This window comes from Phascolarctos cinereus, unplaced genomic scaffold (genome assembly GCF_003287225.1).
Source record: "Phascolarctos cinereus isolate Bilbo 61053 unplaced genomic scaffold, phaCin_HiC Scaffold_4;HRSCAF=312, whole genome shotgun sequence".
Lineage (NCBI taxonomy): Eukaryota > Metazoa > Chordata > Mammalia > Diprotodontia > Phascolarctidae > Phascolarctos > Phascolarctos cinereus.
Window position 1 is genome coordinate 730,266,193 of NW_027555847.1, and position 24,066 is coordinate 730,290,258.

At 38.9% G+C, this 24,066-nt stretch overlaps 1 protein-coding gene across 1 annotated transcript in view; it reads right to left on the reverse strand.

The window, feature by feature from the left end:
* Positions 1 to 1,023: 1,023 nt before the first annotated feature.
* LOC110203697 (uncharacterized) overlaps positions 1,024 to 24,066 on the reverse strand; it is a 35,584-nt gene continuing 12,541 nt past the window's right edge. The window contains 5 exon segments of the mRNA XM_078154515.1: positions 1,024 to 2,290; positions 2,293 to 2,871; positions 2,874 to 3,146; positions 11,311 to 11,406; positions 12,901 to 13,027. Coding sequence (XP_078010641.1) covers positions 1,563 to 2,290; positions 2,293 to 2,871; positions 2,874 to 3,146; positions 11,311 to 11,406; positions 12,901 to 13,027 — 1,803 coding nt within the window. The 3' untranslated portion in view covers positions 1,024 to 1,562.

A 24,066-nucleotide genomic window follows, 5' to 3' on the forward strand; every position in this document is an offset into this window, starting at 1 on the left:
AAAATTAAGGGGTGAGAGAGGATTATACTAGGAGAAGGAGAAAGGAAGAGGTAGGATGGGGTACATTATCTCACACAAAACAGACAAGAAAAGGTTCTTACAGTGGAGGGGAAACAGGGGAAGGTGAGAGGAAATGAGGGAATCTTATTCTCATAGGATTTGGCTTAAGGAGCTTTGATTGTGTAATCAGCATCATATACACTATAAAATTGTCTCTTTTGCCTTACTGAAATTGCTAATTCCTCTAAAGAACTTAGCCACTCACCAGAGCATGAAACCTCTAATAATACCATAATAAATCTCTCTAACTGGCTTGGAGTAGGCCTGTGCCTTTGAAATTCTTTAGAGATGTCTTGCCACAACTCAACCTGCCCTCATCACTATGGTTAGAATTTTTTTCTGTTGTTTGCTCAGTTTCCAGCCTTTTTCTTGAGTTTTAACTCTATGCTAGAGTGGGGTTCTGCTTCCTAAGTGAAGGAGCGCTGTCCCAAGCTTCAGGTTTTTTGTGCAGCTGTTTTCAAAGGTAATTCTGGGGACCTGCATGTTTTTGGCACTTCCAAGGTGGTATGACCTAGGGAGAGCTGTGTTCACTTTTCTCCTATACTCTGCACTAGTCTGTGAGCTACCACAAGCACTCTTTTCAACCCTGGACCTGTGACCAGGGCCCCTGGGTGGCAAACTCTGGAGTGCTAATATTCCTCTTTGCACTGGGACTAAGACCCAGGACTGTGACCCACATCCAACAGTCTTGCTGCTAGTGCCAGCAAAGGGACCCTTATACATCTCCTTCTGACATGTTGTCCAATCCCCTCACCCTCTGTGGGATGAGAGACTGGAAACTGCCAATGTTGCTACTGATTCAGTTGTCCCAAGGCCTGCTCCTGGTTTGCACTGGCATGACCTGCACTGGACTGCACTCCTATCTCACCCAGGTGCAACAGACCTTTCCTGCTAACCTTCTAAGTTGTCTTGGGCTGGAAAATTGTTTCACTCCATCTTTTTGTAGGTCCTGCTGCACTAGACTTTGTTTAGAGTCATTATGGGTTTGGGGGAGAGCTCAGGCGAGTCCTTGCCTTTACTCTGCCATCTTGGCTCTACCTCCAATTTGGGCATTTATGGTAGCTAAAATAAGTTATTCACTCAAAATTGTTCTTAAAAAATATTGCTGTTACTGACTACAATATTCTCTTTGTTCTGCCCATTTTGCTCCTCATTATTTCATGCAAGTTTTTCCATGTTTTTGTAAAATAATTGAGCATCATTTCTTATAGCCCAGTAATTTTCCATCCCAATCATATGCCACAACTTGATCAGACATTCCCCAATCGGTGGGCATCCCTGCAATTTCCAGTCCTTTATACTCCATTTCAATGCCTTTCCTCATTCAGGTAAGTTATAAGATTCCTATCACCTATGAATTCTCTGATGGGGAAAAAAGGACTGACTTTAGCTAGAAGGCTTCACCACACTGATTACATTCCTAAGGTTTCTCTGCAATATGAATTCGCTGATGTTCACAAGATTAGAGCTGGATCTGAAAAGCCTTTCCACATTGGGTACATTCATGTTTCTCTCCAATGTGGATTCTGACGTAGAGCAAGACTATCCCTTCATGCAAAGGCTTTTCCACATTGATTATATTCATATGGTTTCTCTCCAGTGTGGATTCTCTGATGTAGAGTAAGAGAGTCCTTCCGTGTAAAAGCCTTTCTGCATTGATTACATTCATAAGGTTTCTCTCCAGTGTGGGTTCTCTGATGCACAATAAGACCAGCTCTCTGTGTAAAAGCCTTTCCGCATTGATTACATTCGTAAGGTTTCTCTCCAGTGTGGATTCTCTGATGTATATCAGTACTCTTCCTACTTTTGAAAGTCTTTCTACATTGATTACATTGATAAGGTTTCTCTCCAGTGTGGGTTCTCTGATGTACAGTAAGATGGAATTTCTGTGTAAAAGCTTTTCCACATTGATTACATTCATAAGGTTTCTCTCCAGTGTGGATTCTCTGATGTGCAATAAGACTAGCCCTATATGTTAAAGCTTTTCCACATTGATTACATTCATATGGTTTCTCTCCAGTGTGGATTCTCTGATGTACATGAACACCATTTCTACTTTTGAAAGTCTTTCCACATTGATAACATTTATAAGGTTTCTCTCCAGTATGGGTTTTCTGATGTACAATAAGACCAGTTCTCTGTGTAAAAGTCTTTCCACATTGATTACATTCATATGGTTTCTCTCCAGTGTGAATTCTTTGATGTAGAGTAAGAGTCTTCTTATATTTGAGGTCTTTCCACATTGATCACATTTATAAAGTTTCTCTCCAGTGTGGGTTCTCTGATGTGCATCAATACTCTTCCTGCATTTGAAAGTCTTTCCACATTGATTACATTTATAAGGTTTCTCTGTAGTGTGGATTTTCTGATGTACACTAAGATATAATTTCTGTGGAAAAGCTTTTCCACACTGATTACATTTATAAGATTTCTCTATAGTGTGGATTCTGTGATGTAGAGTAAGACTGTCACTCCATTTAAAAGCCTTTCCACATTGGTTACATTCATAAAGTTTCTCTCCAGTGTGGATTCTCTGATGTACTCTAAGTCCAGACTTACATGTAAAAGCCTTTCCACACTGGTTACATTCATACAGTTTCTGTCTAGTGTGGATTCTTTGATGTACATGAATACCATTCCTACTTTTGAAAGTCTTTCCACAGTGATAACATTTATAAGTTTTCTCTTCTTTGTGGATTCTCTGATGTACAATCAAACCAGCTCCCCATGTAAAAGCTTTTCCACATTGATTATATTCATATGGTTTCTCTCCAGTGTGGGTTCCCTGATGTTCAGCAAGACTGAGCTGGATCTGAAAGCTTTTCCAGACTTATTACATTCATAAGGTTTTTCTCCAGTATGGATTCTCTGAGGTGCAGTAAGATCTCTTCTCTCTGTAAAGGTATTTCCATATTGTTTATAGTCATAAAGTTTCTCTCCAGTGTGAATTCTTTCATGTATAGCACAGATTTCTCTCCAAGTAAAGTCAGAGGGACTGTCACTCATGAATCTTTGCTTGTGAGTTTCTTCTACAAAAAGGCTTAGCTCTGCAGTAGTTTCCTTCATTTTAAGTCTGATCTCTCCTTCTGAAAAAAAAAAGCAATAAAACAAATATACTATACACACATATATATTTATGTCCCCTTCTCTCCACAGGCAGAACAAAAACTCAGTTACTTTCTATTTCCTCAGGCAAAGAGATAAATCTTCAAGCTTAAATGGGCAGAACCAATTATTTAAAAATGCCATTAGCTCACATCCCAAGGATGATTTAATTTACAAAGAGCTTCACACACAATCACACTGGATCCTTCCTTTCTTCCTTCCTTCCTTCCTTCCTTCCTTCCTTCCTTCCTTCCTTCCTTCCTTCCTTCCTTCCTTCCTTCCCTCTGTCCACATAGCTATCATACTTTTTTTACCTGCAGGTGCTCTGCTCAAAGGGAATGTAAATTTTAATCTCTGATACTTTCAAAAATTTCTTTCTTAAAGACCAGCCTTAACCCCAAATCACTTTGGCTCTCATTGATTGGCCAACAATACGTCAAAGGCCAAATGGTCATTTTTTGGGCCCTGTTTAGCTCAGAATGAAAGTAAATAGCAATTGTTTCTGTTTTGGCAGAAACCCTGAGAATCTTCTCTCAGATGTTTTTTTATGCTAGATAAAGAGGTCATTCTCTACCTGAATCACTGAATGAAGTTGCCTCAGTCAAACTGAAGCCAGTTAAAGACCTAGCTTGAAAGGTCAAGGTCTCCCACTGCATCCTGGGCCATCTCCAGTTGTCCTGATTGACATCTGGCTGCTGGACCCAGATGGCTCTGGAGGAAAAGTGAGGCTGGTGACTTCGCACCTCCTTGTCCACTTTAAGAATGAAGGACAAACAGTAACAACTCTGCAGTAGCTTTTCTCTTTGTTATGGATCCTCACAACAAGCCTGTGGCAGGCAGGGCCATCATTCTCATCATATTCACAACTCAGGCCATGAGCTCAGAATGGCTGAGTGACTTGATCTAAGTCCCAGCAGCTGAGACTAGAACATAAACCCTGTGACTGGGCATACTCTGTCCACATCTCTCCACAAATTATCTCCACTTTCAATTTTTCCCTTTCCTTCCATTGTCTGCACTTTCAATCTTTTCTTCATAGATACAATGTGATCTGGTGCACGTATACTGAATATTCAAATTATTTCATGATCTATCCTAGCTGTAAGCACAATGTAATTTCCCTAGTGATGACTTGAAGACTTATTTTTTCTGTTGTAGTATCTGAGGTCACATGTAGAATAACAACAATGGTTTTTTTAAAAATTTTACTTAACTGAGGCATAAAAGGTTTTGTTCTGGCCCATTAATTTTTTGGGGAGGATAGCCATTAGTTAATTCTTTAAAAGTATCTTTAACTGCCTCTGCTTACTAAAATAAAATTAAAATCCTTGTAAAAACATAGTTTGAAAAAAATGCATGACATTGTCCATGTCTGAAAATATGCGTTCATCATCTGTTTGTGTGGAAGTTGACAACATCCTTCACTTAGTCCTTTTGCAGCCCTTCCCATTTAGAGGTTCACAAACCTCTTGAAGGATGGAGACAATGGTCCAAGGGATTTGGGTTAAAATTTTGTTGATGGCACCATAAGCAGTAAATAATTGTCCACTATGGTTGCAAAGACATTTATTCTCTGGGACAACAAGCTTGTGCATGTTTCCACCATCACAGTTTTCTTTCTGCAGTGATTCCAAACCATCATGATTAGGGGTGCACTGCTTTTGGGGATCGTGCAGTGATTGCATCAAATTTATTGTTTCTGACTGAGGGCGATATATTCTTTCAGTTTCTCAACTTGAAGTCAAAGTGCTTCCAAACTTCCAGGAAAGTTGGCCATTCATGTGCAAATGGTTACAGGCATGCACAGACCTTCATTGGCTGTCTGTCAGTGCACCAGAGCAGTTCTCTAGTTCCTGGATTACCTTGTAATTGCATCTCATCAAAGCTGTAATCAACTGATCAAGGTGTCACTGGGGTTTGTCTTTTTTTTTAATTTAGTATTTTATTTTTCCTAAATTACCCACGGAAAAACAATTTTCAACATTCATTTTTAAAACTGAAATCCAAATTCTCTTGCTCCCTCCCCACCCCCCTCACTGAGAAGGCAAGCCACTTGATATACATGTGCAGTCATGCAAAACATATTTCCATATTAGTCATGTTGGAAAAGAAAACATAGACCAAAACAAAAATACAAGAAAAATAAAGAAAGTTTTAAAAAAGTATGCTTCAAAGTATTCAGACTCCATCAGTTCTTTCTCTTATGATGGACAGCAATTTTCTTCACAAGTCATTCAGAGTTGTCTTGGATCATTGGATTGCTAAGATCAGCTAAGTCATTCACAATTGATCATCTTACAATATTGCTGTTACTGTGTACAATGTTCTCCTGGTTCAACTCATTTCACTTTGCATCAGTTCATGTAAGTCTTTCCAGGTTTTTCTAAGAGCATCTAGTCATCATTTCTTGTAGCACAATAGTTTTCCATCACAATCATATACAACAAATTGTATAGCCATTCCCCAATTGATAGACATCCCCACAATTTCCAATTATTTGCCACCAGAAAAGATCTGCTATAAATATTTGGGCATAGTTCCAAATTGTTCTACATAATGGTTGAATCAATGCCTTAGTGTCTCAATTTTCTCATATCCTCTTCAACATTTGTTATTTCTCTTTTCTGTCCTATTAGCCAATCTAATTGGCTATCTAATCAGAATTGCTTTAATTTGCATTTCTCTAATCAATAGTGATTTAAAGCATTTTTTAAAATATGGCTATAGATAGCTTTGATTACTTCATCTGAAAGCTGACTTCATACTTTTTTGATCATTTGTCAATTGGGGAATGGCTCTTATTTTTATAAATTTGACTCATTTCTCTATATATTTGAGAAACTTGCTTCAAATTTTTTCAGTTATGATTGCTAACTGTATTTCCTAGCATCCTATTCCCCTCTCTGTTTATTCTATTCTTTTTCTCCTTTCATCTTGTCCCTGCTCAAAAGTGTGTTGCTTCTGACTGCTCCCACCAATCTCCTCTCCCTTCTATGAACACTCCTTCCCTTCCCCTCCCTCCTAATTTTCTGTAGGATAAGATAGATTTCTATATCCAATTGAATGTGTATATTATTCCCTTTTTGAGACAATTTTGATGAGAAAAAGGTTTGAGCATTCCCTGTCACCTCCCTCATGTTCTCCTCCAGTGTAAAGACTCTTTCTTGCTTCTTTTATGTGAGATAATTTACTCCATTCTACTTCCTTTCTCTTTCTCCCAATGCATTCCTCTTTCTCACCCTTTAATTTTATTTTTTTAAACAGTAACCCATCACGCTCAACTCATATTTGTGGCCTCTGTCCATATCTACTCCTTTGAACTGCCTTAATAATGAGAAAGCTTTTATGAGTTACATCATCATTCCATGTAGGAATGTAAACAGTTCAACCTTATTACGTCCTTTATGATTTCCCTTTCCTGTTTACCTTTTTAACTCTAACCCTAAATGTGTGTTTCTCTTGAGTCTTGTATTTGGAAAAATTTTCTATTCAGCTCTGGTCTTTTCATGAAGATTGCTTGAAAGTCCTCTATTTAGTTGAATGTTAATTTTTCCCCTGAAGGATTATACTCAGTTTTGCTGGGTAGGTGATTCTTGGTTATAATCCTAGCTCCTTTGCTCTCCAGAATATCATATCCCAAGCCCTCCAATTCTTTAATGTAGAAACTGCTAATTCTTGCATTATCCTGACTGAGGCTCCATAATACTTGGATTGTTTCTTTCTGGCTGCTTGCAATATTTTCTCCTTGACCTGGGAGCTCTGGAATTTGTCTATGATATTCTTGGGAGTTTTCATTTTGGGATCTCTTTCAGGAGGTGATTAGTGGATTCTTTCAATTTCTATTTTACCCTCTGGCTCTAGAACATCAAGGCAGTTTTCCTTGGTAATTTTTGAAAGACTATACCTACATTCTTTCTTTTTTTTTTTTGACCATGGCTATAAGGAAGTCCAGTAATTTTTAATATGTCTCTCCTGAATCTATTTTCCAGGTCAGTTGTTTTTCTAATGAGATATTGCAAGTTGTCTTCTATTTTTTCATTCTTTTGGTTTTGTTTTATTGTTTGTTGATGTCTCATAGAATCATTAGCTTCTACTTGTCAATTCTAATTTTTAAGGAATGATTTTCTTCAGTGAGCTTTTGTGCTTCCTTTTCCATTTGGCCAATTCTATTTTTTAATGAGTTCTTCTTTTCAGTGAATTTTTGTATATCTTTTTCCATTTGGCCAATTCTGCTTTTCAAGGCATTCTTCTCCTCATTGGATTTTTGTAACTCTTTTATGATTTGGCTCTGCCCTGATGAAAATCTTCTGGGGTTTGCATTCTTGTAGCAGAGATGGCAGGCTCTTTGAAAACCATGGTCTCTAGGCAGTCAGAGTAGAATCCATCATGACAGCCTTTGTATAAAAACAAACCTTAAAGTGCCACTCACTGAAATGCCAAGGTAGTTTTCTAATATGAACTTATCCTTTACTTATGTTGCTATTCTTATCTGGCAGCTTCTTAAAGGAATTGCTTGGCAAGATGGGTTAGTCATTTGGCAGAGTTTCATTGAAAGTGTAGCCTGTTTTTCAGTTGTAAAAAAACCCCCAAGTTGTATCTGAAGAAATTCTTTTCTTTCAAAGGTTGTTTTGTATATAAACATTATTTAAAAAAAAAACAAAAACAGAGCAATATGTGCACTTGACCTTGAGATACACTTGTCATTTAATGCACTACTTTTCATGAGCCAATAGAAAAACCATCTTTTAAATAGTAACTAGCAATTCATTTTGACTAGTTATAGAGCTAAAAAAAATGAATTTTTATCCCTCACCAAGAAAGCTTGTCCAATGCTTCTTCCATTTTCCACTTCATACATGTGTGAGCATTTTCATGCCATTCTGTTTAAAAATCAGAATACAGCTGGTGGTTCAGTGGATAGAATGCTGCTGGGCTTTGAATCACAGACCTGAGTTCCAATCTTACCTTAGAAACTTACTAGTCCTGTGACCCTGGGAAAGTCACAGGACCTCTGTTTGCCTCAGTCTCTTCATCTGTAAAATGGGCATAATTGTAAGCTCTAACTCTTAGGGTTCTTATGAGGATAAAATGAGACAATATATATATAAAGTTCATGACACATGGTAGGTGCTGCATAAATGCTAGCTATTACTTTTATTTGATTATATTTCCTCCCCAATTCTGCTCTCCTACTTGAACTGTTATTATCCTCACTCTTTTTATTCCCTTATTTCCCTCTTGCACTAAAAGTATTTCCATTCCAAAACAGTCTCTTTTCCCTGCATCAGCTAAGAGTGAGGTTAATGATCTTTTGCTCCTTCTCAAGCTATCTCCATGTTTCAGTAAACCATATTCTGAGCTCCCTGACAGCAGAGATTCTCTTTTACCTTCCTCTGTATCCTCATGGCTTAGCACAATGCCTAAAACAGAAGGCACTTAATCAGTGTTTATTGATTCCCTGACTGGGCCCAGGGCTGGTAGCAGTCCCCAGCCTCTACCTCTACTCACTACTCTTTGGGCCTCAGCCCTGTTTCTGTTCCCAGTAATCTCTAAGTAGTCACTTTTATCAGATTCTAACCTGTTGGAATTGGACCAGAACCAATATTGAAGATCACAGAGGCTTCTTTCTAGGCTCCTGAAGGGTCTCATGCTATAGGACACCTGTGGGTCTCTAACTCCCAGCTTCCTATACTGATGTGATGGTCACCTACATGAACCTGGCCCATGATTCCCCAAGAATGGGGACAGAGATTGAGCTACAGAGATCAGGAAAGTGATTCAGGTTGAGGATTTATGCACAGCTTAGGCTTGGATGACTTCCAAGTAAGACAGCAGCTTTCTCACCTCCTCATGTGCAGCTAAATGGGGAGAGAGAAAAGCATGAAACAAGGCTGTCAGATCCACTACCAATTTAGGCTAAGTAATCTCAGCTGGTCCCTCACTGGAGCAAGGCAATCCTTTGCTTTCTCCCTGACTGACTCCCTATTTCACTCACCACAGCAGCTCTTCCAAATCATTTTATTTACCCCCAACCCTCCATTATGGCTAGCTTCCACCTTCACCCTACCCCCCACTGAAAAAAAAATGGACGTTTATCAAGGGCTTTCTTATTCTTCTCATTTCACATAGATCAGATGCCTTCTTTCCCTTTTGAACCCCAGTATCAGATGAAAAGATTATTCTTTTGTTTGCTGAAAGAAATTCACTTTACATTTGCAAATGATCTCATTTGACCCCCTCAATTACCCTTGTGTATTCTTCTTCTAGTATATCCATTTTTTCATTAATTTTCACTCTCTCCTACACCAGCGATCCTTTCCCTATTACTACAGATAAAATCATTTCTCTCTACTCCTTAAAACACTTTCACATGGTCTATGCATGCCCAGGAGATGGTGTCCAATATCTTTCCCCTATGCGTGGCTAAACAGCTGAAGATGGCCATTTCCATTTGGTGTCTCCAACTCTTTTCCCTTGCTTTCCTTGAAACTCTCTTTTGTTCTCTGTCTTTTCTTTTTTTTCTTCCCTCCCCCCTGCCCGAGATATGACCACTATTAGACACACACACATATGTAAATATATATTTAATACATATGTATGTAAAATTTTTCTAGACATACTTCTGTCTATCAGTTCTTTCTCTGTATGCAGATATCATTTTTCTAGTTAATTTGGGTATTTATAATAGTCAAAAGAAAAAAAGAAACTTGCTGCAGGCTAACTCTCAATTTCATTGTTCAAGTGAAACATCTCTCAAAAATTACCAATAATCTCAAAATTGCTAAAATTCAATGGCCACTTCTTAATCTCGACTCTTCTTGACCTCTCTGTAGGCTTTGACACTCTCAGTCTCCTCCTTTTCTTGATCCTCCCCTCCCTATGTTTTAGTGAGATGACTCTCTCCTGGTTTTACTTCTACCATATTCAAACGGAAACTCATTCCCTTACCCACAATTCTCCCATCTTCTTACATTCCTAATACTATCTAAGGCATCCTCCCAACAGTCCAGGCTGAGAAATGAAATGTCATGGACTCCTCATTGTCTCTCACACATTCACACTCCTGACCCCCTTGTTCAATCTGTTACAAAGTCCTGTTGATTCTACCTTTGTGACATATCTTCCACATATCTCCTTCTCTCCTAACATTGTCACTTTCTTGGTTCAGATCCCAATCACCTCACACTGCAGATATTGCCTGCTGCTTGGTCCAGCTGTCTCAAATCTCCCCAAACTCCAGTCATTCTTCCACCCAGTTGCCAAGTTCATCTTCCTAAAGCTATCACCTGACCATGTCATCACCCACTCAGTAATGTCCAGTGGCTCCTCAGCAAAAGAATCAAATACAAAATCCTCTCTTGAGCTGTTAAAGCACTTCATCACTTATCCATTTGCTACTCTTCCAGTCTTCTTTTACCCTATTCACCATATATACTATAATCCGGTGTTATGGGCCTCCTTTCTGTTCCATGAACAGGACACTCCACCTCCCAGCTCTGTGACTTTTCCTCCATACCCCTGTAGCCTGGAATGTTCACCCTGGTTTCCCTGAAGTTTCAGCTAGAGTCCTCCATCCACAATAAGACTGTCCCAATGCTCCTTAACTTTAGAGCCTTTCCTCTCTTAACTAGCTCCAATTTATCTAGTCCATAGCAGGTTTCTACATAGTTGCTGGTATGTTGTCTGGCCCACCAGACTGTGAGCTCCATGAGGGCAGGAGATGTCCCTTGCATCTATTTATGTTTGTAGTGCTTAGCACAGAACCTGGCCTGTAGCAGGCACTTCAATGTCTGTTTACTTGAAGAAGATCTAAGAAAGAGCTCATATATAGGATAGCCTAATCCCTTTTAGCACTTTCAGAAGAATTCTATGCCCTCAAATTCCAAATGATGGCTTTTTTGGGGATCACAGATTGATCCCAAGAAGGGAGCTGAAAGGCCATGGAGTTCAACACCCTCATTTTACAGATGGGGCAATTGAGGATCAATGGTTCTGTGACTAACCCAGGAAGCCATTGCTGAGAAATATCTGAAAAAGAATTCCAAGTCAGGTCTTTCTGCCTCCAAATCTAGCACTCATGTCACCACAACACCTAGAAGCCTCTTGTAATCACAGCTCTCATATACCTGCTTTCACCTCACTCACCTGGACAGCAGATTCTCAGGCCTTCTTGCTCCAGCATCCATGGCACTTCACTTTGCTTCAAATAAGAGATCACATCTTCTCTGGGGACTGAAAGCCCTAGGCATGAGAAGTCAGTTAGGGATGAGCATTTAAAGAAACTTGTAATTTAGTTCTCTTTAGGGAAAGGTGTTCAGACCCAGAGGTGCTGCATTTTGAGATTCACTCCATTATGTTCACATATATGAGTCTCTATTCACCCATTAGGGATTGTGATGCATGCAGCCCAAAGCAGAATGTGCCACATTATCCTGTTTTACAACCTATTCTGAGAAAGAGACAAACCTCTGCCCTCCCATCCTGTCAAGTTCCATTCTGGTAGAAACTCCTAATACTAAAACTGGCTAAAAAGTGCTATTGTTCAAGACCAGCTTTGAGCCCCAGAAAGAGGTACCTTGATGAACCAGCTTTTGCACTCCCCCCTTCCCCCTTCCTTACTCCTTGAAACCTATAGAAGCCTTATGTACTGTTCATTTGGGGAGTCTGTGCCTCTTCAAGTGAGATTCTCCTACTGGCAAACTCAATAAACCCTGGTTGGTCCAAATTCTATTTCTTGGCCAGTTTGTTACTCCTGGCAATGCCAGGGACATGCTAGCAAGGGTGGTTCCCTGGACTCCTGAAGTATAGTCTGATAGCGTTTATTTTCTGAGTTTTGGGGAGAGATGGAGGAGAAGATCATAGAACCAGGTTAGCATCAGAAAATTTGGTCCTGATATGCCTTCTTCATAGGAGGATGGACTCACTGCATACTTTCCATTCTCTAGAAATTAAGAGGCAGCTGATGGTGCAGTGGAAAGAGCGCTGGGTCTAGAGTGAGAAGTGCCAGTCTAAATCCAGCCTCAGACATTTACTAGCTATGTGCCCCTAGACAAGTCACTTAACCTCTGTTTGCTTCAGTTTCCTCAACTGTCAAATGGGGAGAATAAAATCACCAAACTTGGAAGGTTATTATGAACATGAAGTGACATAATATTGTAATACTGTGACTTAACACCTGGCAAGTAGGTAAATGAGCAAATCAGTGCTTCTTCCCTTCCCTTCCTTTCCCACTATCTGTGTTAGAATTTTAGGGCAATGTGAAGGAAGATTAAGGACAAATTCTATACACTAAGGACAAGTGAGAGTTTTGAGCTACAAATTGACACTCATTAAAAAGAAAACTATTCCCAATTCTTGATCCATCCAAAGAGGCAGAGGTGACAAGGAAAAGCTACCCAAGCAGTTTTCAGAGATTTTCAAGGAAAAATGCATGTCCAGGAAGATGTTCAACTAAATAACCTGGGAGATTACTTCATGTTTGAGATTTGTCCACACTGGTTTCGTCTTTGATCTGAAGCTATATAGAATTGGTAAGAGACAGTTTTAGGTTCCTGTCACACAACGCAAAGATGTTTTATAGGAAAACCAAGCTGCAGGAGGACCCTGCCTCTGGGACACAGGACTGCTACACTTTTCTCTCTCTAACAATTGATAAATGCTCCAAAACCTGCATGCTAGGGAATGAAGATATTCCTTTTATTGCAGACTCAATGTTACCAAGGGAAGTGTCCTTACCCAGGGAGAGCAGGTTCTGGGCATTCTCCAACATGACCTCCTTGTACAATTCCTTCTGAGGATGGTCCAAGAGAGCCCACTCCTCCTGGGTGAAATCCACAGCTACATCCTTGAATGTCACCAACCCCTAAATCAATAAAAGCATAGATATAGAGCTGAAGGACACTTTAGAATTAAATAGTTCAACCTTTGTGAGAAATGAATATTTCTAGCTTGTGTTTAATAACTAATTATTGTATCAGGACCAAGGTTTTACTTCTTTACTGCTTCCTCATCCAGAAACCAAACAGTGTGGGAAATCTCTTAAAGATTTACCCAGTCCAAGAGCTAATCAGACAGTAAAAGAAATTCTAAGTTTGGGCTAATGGGTATTCATTGTGTTTGCTCAGACAGGTCTGAGAAAATGTTGATTTTCCCTTTTATCAAGACAGGTTATATGGAAATTGATGTCTATTTGGCCAAGATTCGGGTGACCTAAGTCACATACCCCAAGATAATATAGCCTACCTTTCATCATGTTAACCAGTCAGAGTTGATTATCACCCCTCAGGAACACTTACTTTTTGAAGGGCATAGAAACTGTGAGCCCACCATAATTAGGAGTCTTTGGTCTAAAAGAGATAACCAAATGACCATCCTTTTATGACCATGTGTTGGCCTTATTAATAAAATGATTAAATTACGCAGAAACTATGTCTCTCAGAAAATTTTAATTGTGACACCCTCATCAATTTATAGGAGGAAGGTGAAGCACAGAGAAAGGATTTCCCAAAAGTCATACCCTTTATGAGAGTTAGAGTCAACTCCTAAAACCGCAGTCAGTAAGAGCCTGATCTGATTTTGAGAAAAACATTTTATTTGATAGGTTGGAACAAAACTGAGAAATGCCTTACTACAAAATGTGTTACCCTGTGGAATCAGGGAGAAAGTTTGTATCCTGTCTGTGAGGTAGGTGGATTTGTGGAGGAGAATGAGAGGGTGATGGGAAATTTCTTCCTTATCAGAACTGATATATGTGATATGCTGTAAAGAAAATTCTGCAAAGAATTTGAGAAGCTGAGAAGTACAGCATATACTGGGGGAACTGTATCTAGTTTGTTTCCTGAGAAGCTGGAATAAAGTCTTATCTGGCTGAAAACACTGAGTAAGATGAGGTAGTTTCTAGCCAAATGAAGGAGAGTTATCTGTTGTTACGTTGAGGGCTGGAGGTCACTCTGGAGATGATGTGTCACAGCCAAAACAGCTTATGCCTTTGCTTTAGGATTGCTTTCATTTGTCTATGACATTTATTCCTTAGGTATAATATTTCATTGCAGTGAAACAAGAGTAACTAGAATGAAGGAAAGAAGCTTCCTTCATTAAAAAGGCCATATTACAATAATTTGGGTTTTGTTTGAGCTAATTCATGAGAATAATGTTGCCAGTTTCTTCATGAGAAATAAATGGTCTAAACACATCCCAAGAACTCTAGAAACTTGGCAGAACAAGAGTCAATAAGTTGAGTTAAGAAGCCTCCTAATGTACCACATACAAGAGAGCAGGCCAGATCTGAAAACTCCCTGATATTTGGGAAGGAGTCATCTCTATTTCCTACCTGCACAACATGTATTTGGCCAACGCACTTAAAATCTGCTGGTTTTCCATTTCATTTTCTTCCATTTCCATCATAAGCAGAGGATTCACTTTATAAGAGATTCTGATATTTGGGAACAATTCTCCATCCTGTATATAAAATTGCTGTTCCATTTTTCATCATTTTGATTTCTTCTTTAAAACATCTGATTTATGGTCTATGTGTAATCCACATTTCACCTTTTATGTTCTTTATTCTATTATTTGACTTCTTAACAATTGAAGAATTTCTTGCTCTTTTACACTTTTTGAGATTCCCAAGAATTTCTAAATCTTTCCTTTTCTCTCAAGTCCCTTGAGTCACTTATCTTTTCATAGTATTCATAGTGTGGATTCTCACTAAAGGAAGACAGTCCTTGTATTGATAGATAGCTGCTCTCTAATTGATTCCCTTTCTCACACCCAATCCCAGCCTCCCATACCTATCCTTCACCAATAAGGGGAAAATTCACCTTCGTTATCTCCTCATTTCTCACCTAGCTCTACTACTTCTTTGGGACCTAAAATTTAAAAAAACCCATATTTCCACATTAGTCATGTTATAAAGAATTAGAACCAAAGGGAAAAACCATAAGAAAGAAGAAATTAAAAAAAAGAGAGAGAGAAAGTAGTATGCTTTGATCTGTATTCAGACTCCATAGCTCTTTCTCTGGATGTGGATAGCATTTTCCATCATGAGTCTTTTGGAGTTGTTTTAGATCATTGCATTGCTGAAAAGAGACAAGCCTATAAGAGGTGGTCATCACACAATGTTGCTGTTACTGTGTACAATGTTCTCTTAGTTCTGCTCACTTCACTCAGCATCAGTTCATGTAATTCTTTCCAGGTTTTTCTGAAGTCTGCCTGCTCATCATTTCTTATGGAACAATAGTATTCCATTACGTTCATATATCACAACTAGTTCAGCCATTCTCCAGTTGATGGGCATCCCTGAATTTCCAGTTCTTGGCCACCATATAAAGAGCTGCTATAAATATTTTTGTACATGTGGGTCCTTTCCACATTTTTATGATCTCTTTAGGATACAGATCTAGAAGTGGCATTGCTAGGTCAAAGGCTATGCACAATTTTATAGCCTTTCGAGTGTAGTTCCAAATTGCTCTCCAGAGTGGTTGGATCAATTCACAACTCCACCAACGATTTAGTGGTCCAATTTTCCCACATCTTCTTTTGGGATTTTTCTGACTGACTTCTCCACCATGCTCCTGAATTGGGTATCTTTTCCCCACCAAGATCCCTTTTAATCTTTGTCTTGTGTGTTGTCTTCTTCTGTTAATTGCCAGGTTAAGGGAATAGAAAGCCTAGAATCTGCCATGTCAAACCTCCCCAAAGAAAACAAAAGACAGAGGAAAGCAAATACACAAAAATGAAGGACAACTTAGAAGAAGAGAAGGAAAAACAATAACACTCAAAGAAAATCTGCACTTTACCCATGCAAAACATACTGAACTCAAAAACAGTGTGTACATAGACAACCTAAGTATCATAGGTCTCCCAGAAGGACATAATTGGGTAAAACAAACAAAAAAAACATTGACACAATCATGAAGGAAATAATCAAAGAAAATTTGCCAAACCCTCTGAACACAGATAATGAAATTCAAATTCAAAGAATTCACAGATCACCTACAGAAAAAAAGAAACCCAACTCCGAGTCAGCAAACTGCAACATAGGTAATAGTTGCATTTAAAAATTCAATTCAGAACCAAAAAGTCATACAAGCCAGCATAGGACTGAGCATGGAGCCCAGTGGGACCCACCTTGCAGATGTGAGCTGATAACAATGTGGAGAGAAGTGGGTGTTCAATAATAAAGTGTCTGAAATATTTTTTAGAAGAAAACCAGAACCAAAGAGATTATTTGCTTCTTAAACACCCCAAACAACAGAAATGAAAGAGGAGTGAATAAAAATAGACAACAGAAAGAAACAATGGAAAGATCATTAAGAGATTTTTTTCTAAAAGTGCATAAGGAGACAGGGATGAATAAGAAATTCTGGTAGAGATAAAAGTGAAGAGGATGACAGGGGATATTATGAACAGAATCTTGAAAAATCCTGCCTTCAGCAGAATGCTTCTTTTGTGGGACCATACAACAACATGGGAAGATATATGAACCAGGGGACAGAAGAAGAATGATAGGGAGAAAAGAGTGATGGGCCAAGGTCATATCAAGGATCTGAAATTTTCAATAAATTCTGTATACATTTATTAAGTATCTACTATGTGCCAGGTCATCTGCTATAAACTGAGATTATAAAAAGAGGCAAAAGACAATCCCTGCCCTCAAGGAGCTTACAATCTTATGAGGGAGACAATATGCAAACAAATATATACAAAGCAAGCTATGCACAGGGGAAGTAGGCAATTACTAAAAGAGAAAAGGCACAAGAATGAAGAAAGGTTTGGGAAAGCTTCTTGTAGATGGTTTTTAGTTTTCAGTTGTGACTTAGAGGAAGCCAGACAGGTCAGCAGAGATGCAAGACTGGAGGTCAGCAGAGAGATTAGGGCAGGAAAGGGAGATGTGAGAATCATCAGCACAGAGATTAAATTCATGGTAGCTGATTGAGGAGGTAGGCAGGAGTGCTTGAGGTACATGGAGCAAGCAGGATGCAGGATGTGAGATATGAGATAAAATGTGAGGTGTGACCATCCAGAAAAGTGATCAAAGAAGATGATGCATTGATGCCTACCATAGACTTACCTGTGTGCTTTCACAAAACACTTCTCCACGGAGCCAAGATGGTGAGGTAAAAGCAGTGACTTGCTTGAGCTCTCCCCGAAACCCCTCTAAACCTCCCCTGTAAAAAATGGCTCTAAACAAATTCTGGAGCAGCAAAATCCACAAAAAGACACAATAAAACAAATTTCCATCCCAAGACAACCTGGATGGTTGATTGGAAAGGTCTATTACACCAGGCTGGGAGAGGAGTGCAGTTCAGCATAGGTCACTCAGGCAAAGACTGGGCCTCAGAGAACCTGGAGCAGGCCTCAGGGAACTGAATCAAGGAGAGCTGTGGCAGTTTCCAGACATCTTACCAAATACAACTTAGAAGGTCAGTAGGAAAGATCTGTCGGACAGCAGTGAGAGAGGAGCTTGGTTCAGCCCTAGTCCTGGTGCAGCCTCAGGGCAGTGGCCTCTTCTGGAGCTCTCAGCCCACAGATGGAAGGGGAATTGAGTGGCTGATCGAAGGGGGATTGCTGGGATCTCTTTGCTGGTGCTGAGGCAGAATTCTCTTGCCCTTGCTTGGATCTGAGTTGCAGTCCTGGGTGGCTATCCTGGGGCAAGGAGGAGCATTGGCTTTCTGGAGCTTGTGGTAGTGGTGGACAGGGAATCCTCCTCACAATTCCAAGGCAGAAAACAGTGCTTGTGGTCATTCATAGACCACAGCACAGGCCAGGAAAGGAGTAAACCCCTCACCCTTGATCATACCACCTTGGAAGAACTGAAAATTTACAGGTACCTGGAAGTATCTCTGAAAGCAGCTGCACAAAACCCCTGAAGCGTGGGATGGTACATTCTCCACACTGGAAGCAGATCCCTACCTTAACAAAGACTTTTTTTTAAATTTTATTAATTCATTTGATTTATCAATAATCACTTCCACATGTTTTTGTGTTTAAAGTTTTTCTCTCCCTTCCTCCCCATCACCCTCCCCAAGACAGTGAACAATCTGATATAGGCTATACATTTACATTCCTATTAAATATATTTTCACATTAGTGGTATTGTAAGTAAAAATTAAAACCAATAGGAGGAACCATCAGAAAAAGGCAAGAAAACTCAACAGAAGAAAAAAAAATAGCAATTCAACTTTCATAGTTCTTTCTTTGGGTGTGGATAGTATTTTCCATCACGAGGCCTCTGCAGATGTCTTAGATCCTTGTATTGCTGGGAAGGGCTAAGTTTATCGATATTAGTCATCACACAATGTGGCTGTTCTTGTGTACAACATTCTCTTGGTTCTGCTCACTTCACTCAGCATCAGACCATACAAGTCTTTCCAGGTTTTTCTGAAGTCAGCCTGTTCATCATTTCTTCTAGCACAATAGTATTCCATTACATTCATATACCACAACTTGCTCAGCCATTCCCCAATGGATGGGCATCCTCCCAATTTTCAATTCTTTGCCACCACAAAAAGAGCTGCTATGAATATTTTTGTACATGTGGGTCCTTTTTCCATTTGTATGATCTCTTTGGGATATAGCCCTAGAGTGCTATTGCTGGTCAAAGGGTATGCACATAGCCCTTTGGGCATCGTTCCAAATTGTTCTCCAAAATGGTTGGATCATTTCACAACTCCACCAACAATGCATTAGTGTTCCAATTTTCCCACATCTTCTCCAACATTTATCATTTTCCTGTTTTGTCATGTTGGCCAATCTGATAGGTGTGATGTGGTACCTCAGAGTTGTTTTGATTTGCATTTCTCTAATCAATAAGATTTAGAGCATTTTCATATGACTATAGATGGCTTTAATTTCTTCATCTGAGAACTCTCTGTTCATATCCTTTGACCATTTATCAATTGGGAATGCTTGTATTTCTTATAAATTTGTCTTAATTCTCTATATATTTTAGAAATGAGGCCTTATCAGAGACTGGTTGTAAAAATTCTTTCCCAATTTTCTACCTTCCTTCTAATCTTAGTTGCATTGCCTTTGTTTGTGCAAAAACTTTTCAGTTTAATGTAATCAAAATCATCCATTTTGCTTTTCATAATGTTCTCTATCTCCTGTTTGGTCATGAATTCTTCTGTTCTCTATAGATCTGATAGGTAAACTATTCCTTGCTCTCCCAGTTTGCTTAGAGTATCAGCCTTTATATCTAAGTCAGGAACCCATTTTGACTTTATTTTGGTATATGGTGTGAGATTTGGGTCTATGCCTAGTTTCTGCCATACTCTTTTCCAGTTTTCCCAGCAGTTTTTTTCAAAGAGTGGGTTCTTATCCCAGAAGCTGGAGTCTTTGGGTTTATCAAATAATAGATTACTATAGTCACTGACTACTGTGTCTTGCATATTTAACCTATTCCACTGATCCACCACTCTATTTCTTGGCCAGTACCAAGCAGTTTTGATGATTGCTGCTTTATAATACAATTTAAGATCTGGAATTGGTAGGCCACCTGCATTTCTTTTCACTAGTTCCCTTGATATTGTGGACCTTTTGTTCTTCCAAATGAATCTTGTTATTTTTTCTAACTCTATAAAATAATTTTTTGGTAGTTTGATTGGTATGGCACTGAATAAGTAAATTAGCTTAGGTAAAATTGTCATTTTCATTATATTAGCTCAGCCTGCCCATGAGCAATTGATGTTTTTCCAATTATTTAGATCTGACTTTATTTGTGTGAACAGTGTTTTGGAATTGTGTTCACAGGGTTCCTGGATTTGTTTTGGGAGGTAGACTCCTAAATATTTCATAATGTCTACAGTAAGTTTAAATGGAATTTCTCTTTCTATCTCTTACTGTTGGGCTTTGTTGATAATATATAGAAATGCTGATGATTTATGTCGGTTTATTTTATAGCCTGCAACTTTGCTAAAGTTTTTTTATTATTTCAAGTAGTTTTTTACTTGATTCTCTAGGATTCTCTAAGTATATCATCATGTCATCTGCAAAGAGTAATAGCTTTGTTTCTTCTTTGCGTATTCTAATACCTTCAATTTTGTTTTCTTCTCTTATTGCTAAAGCTAATGTTTCCAGTATGATATTGAATAACAGTGGTGATAATGGACATCCTTGGAAATGCTTCTAGTAACAAAGAGTTTAAAAGTCAAATAATTGGCTGAGATCATGAGCAAACCTTGCAAAAAAAAAAGTAAGACCATAGAATCTTTCTTTGGTGACAAAGAAGATCAAAACATACAACCAAAAGAAGACAACAAAGTCAAAGCTCCTACATCCAAAGCCTCCAAGGAAAATATGAATCAGTTTCAGGCAATGAAAGAGCTCAAAAAGGATTCTGAGATGCAAGTAAGAGAAATAGAGGAAAACCGGGAAGAGAAATGAGAGTGATGCAAGAAAATCATGAAAAACAAGTCAGCAGCTTGCTAAAGGAGACCCCAAAAAATGCTGAAGAAAATAACACCTTAAAAAATAGACTAAGCCAAATGGCAAAAGAGGTCCAAAAAGCCAATAGGGGAGAAGAATGGCCAAATGAAAAGGAAGTCCAAAAGCTCACTCAAGAAAACACTTCCGTAAAGGAGCCACATGAACAATAATTTTTATAGCACCTCTTTTTGTGGTGGCAAAGAATTGGAAATTGAGAGGATGCCCACCAATTGGGGAATGGCTGAGCAAGTTGTGGTATATGAATGTAATGGAATACTGTTGTGCTAGAAGAAATGATGAACAGGCTGACTTCAGAAAAACCTGGAAAGACTTGTATGGTCTGATGCTGAGTGAAGTGAACAGAACCAAGAGAATGTCGTACACAATAACAGCCATGTTGTGTGATGACTAATATTGATAAACTTAACCATTCCCAGCAATATAATGATCTAAGACATCTCCAAAGGCCTTGTGATGGAAAATGCTATCCACATCCAAAGAAAGAACCATGGAAGTTGAATTGCTATCATTTTTTTTCCCTCTTTTGTTGAGCTTTGTTTCCTCTTTCTTATGGTTCTTCCTATTGGTTCTAATTTTTACTTACAACATCACTAATGTGAAAATATGTTTAATAGGAATGTATGTGTATAGCCTATATCAGATTGTGAGCCGTCTTGGGAAGGGTGATGGGGATGAAGGGGGAGAAAAATTTGAAACTCAAAAACATATGGAAGTGATTGTTGATAAATCAAAATAAATTAATAAAATTTAAAAAGAAAGAAAATACTTCCTTAAAAATTAGAATGGAGCAAATGGAAGCTAATGACATCATGAGAAATCAAGACATTATGAAAGAAAACCAAATGAATGGAAAAAATAGAAGACAATGAGAAATATCTCATTGGAAAAACAACTTACCTGGAAATAGATCCAGGAGAAATAATTTTAAAATTATTGGACTATCTGAAAGCCATGATTGAAAAAAGAGCCTAGACATCATCTTTCAAGAAATTATCACGGAAAACTGTCCTGATAGTGTAGAACCAGAGAGTAAAGTAGAAATTGAAAGAATCCACCAATCACCTCCTGAAAGAGAACCCCAAAGGAAAACTTCTAGTAATATAGCCAAATTCCAGAATATCTAGGTCAAGGAGAAAATATTGCAAGCAGCCAGAAAGAAACAATTCAAGAGGGCAGCTAGGTGGTATGGTGGATAGAGCTCCAGCCTTGGAGTCTGGAGGACCTGACTTCAAATCTGGCCTCAGATACTTGATACTCACTAGCTGTGTGACCCTGGGCAAGTCACTTAACCCCAATTGCCTCACCAAAAATAATAAGAATAAAAAAAGATATGTTAATAAGCAACAATTCATGTATGGTGGAAACACAATCAGGATAACACAAAATTTAGTAGCTTCATATTAAGGCATCAGAGGGCATAGAATATGATATTCAAGAGGGCAAAGGAGCTAAGATTACAATCAAGAATCATGTACCTAGGGCAGCGAGGAGGTGCAGTGGATAGAGCACTGGCCCTGAAGTCAGGAGGACCTGAGTTCAAATCTGGCCTCAGACCAAACACTTAACACTTACTAGCTGTGTGGCCCTGGGCAAGTCACTTAACCCCAATTGACTAAAAATAATTAAAAAAAAAAGAATCACCCCCAGCAAAACTGAGTATAACCCCTCAGGGGGAAAAATGAAAATTCAGTGAAATAGAGGACTTTCAAGCATTCTTGATGAAAAGACCAGAACTGAATAGAAAATCTGACTTTCAACTACAAGACTCAAGAGAAGCATGAAAAGATTAAGAGAAATCTTAAGGAACTTATTAATGTTGAACTGTTTACATTCCTACATGGAAAGATGATATTTGTAACTCATGAGGCCTTTGTCAATATTAGGGTAGTTACAGGGAAAAAAATGTATATATGGATAGATAGATAGATGGCACAGGGTGAGTTGAAGATGAAGGGATGATATATAAAAACATAAAATTAAGGGGTGAGAGAGGATTATATTGGGAGAAGGAGAAAGAGAGAGGTAGAATGGGGTAAATTATCTCATAAGAAACAGAAAAGAAAAGGCTCTTCCATTGGAGGGGAAGTGGGGGAAGGTGAGAGAGAATGAGTGAATCTTATTATCATCAGATTTGGCTTAAGGAGGGAATAACACACACACTCAATTGGGTATGGAAATCTATCTTACCCTACAGGAAAATAGGTGGGAAGGGGATAAGAGAGGGGAGTATGATAGAAGGGGGGGGCAGATTGGGGGAGGGGGTAATCAGAAGCAAACACTTCTGAGGAGGGACAGGGTCAAAAGAGAGAGTAGAATAAATGGGGGGTGGGACAGGATGAAGAGAAATATAGTTAGCTTTTCACAAGAAATAAAGGAATAAGAGGACTAAGTATAAAGGAGGCAAAGGTGTCTTTAAGCTTTTAATAGTCTACATTGGGGTCTTATACTCAATCTGGGGATTATAAAGATAGAAAATCCATAGTTCTTTTCTCAAATTAAAATGAAAAGTAATTCTGAACATATAACATCTTCAATATATCAAATATAGAAACTGATTAAATGTTTCAATTGTAATAATATTTAATAAAAAGAATATACATTAATGAAAATTAAAAACAAAAAACACTCCTCTACCTGACATTCCAGAATAACTCTCTCCCTCCCCCTTTCCTGATCTATATGGACTAGGTGACATCCTAGAGCAGTCTTCCCTTTCCCCCCTCCTGTTCTTGTTTATCTGTACAACAAACACACCTCCAGACTGCCTGATAACCCAGGCATTCTAGAGCCATGTTTGCCCCTCCTTCCCTCTCCTACTCCCTTCCCCCTATCCTGTCAAACTGTATTTAGACCATACACCTAACCTGGTTAATGACTCTGCCTCTCATGTGGAGCAAAGTCCACTGCATTTAGGGTTAGAATTAGATCAAAAGTATCAAAGGCTGAAGAAAGGTCAAAGAGAATGAGGATTCAGAAGAGGACTTCTATGGTATCAGAAAGAGAAAAGCATATGGGGCAGGCCTGCACAACATACGGCCTGTGGGCAATATGTTGTTCAGGCCTGTTTTACATCCTTTACATTTTTTTTGACTGCCCAAAATCCTTTGATGGGCTGCAAGGGGCACATGGCCATAAGCAGCCCACAAGCTGTATGTTGTGCAGGCCTGAATAGGGGAATAGGGTGAGGAGCAGGGGGGAAAGACTGAAAAGGTGGAGAGAGGAAGGAGGCCTTACTTTGGTGAGAGGAAGGGGTTCCACTGATGAATGTTCTTATGGATGAAGGGAAATGAGGCCCTCACACTGAGGCTTGAGGGTTTAGTGCTTGAAAAGTCTACTTGCCTTGGGATTGGAGGGAGTTGCCGCCCTTAGGGGCAACTAGCATTTGGAGGACTAGAAGAGCACGGACACAGAATAGAGATTTCCAGGAAAATGTGGAATAAAAATAAAAGCTCA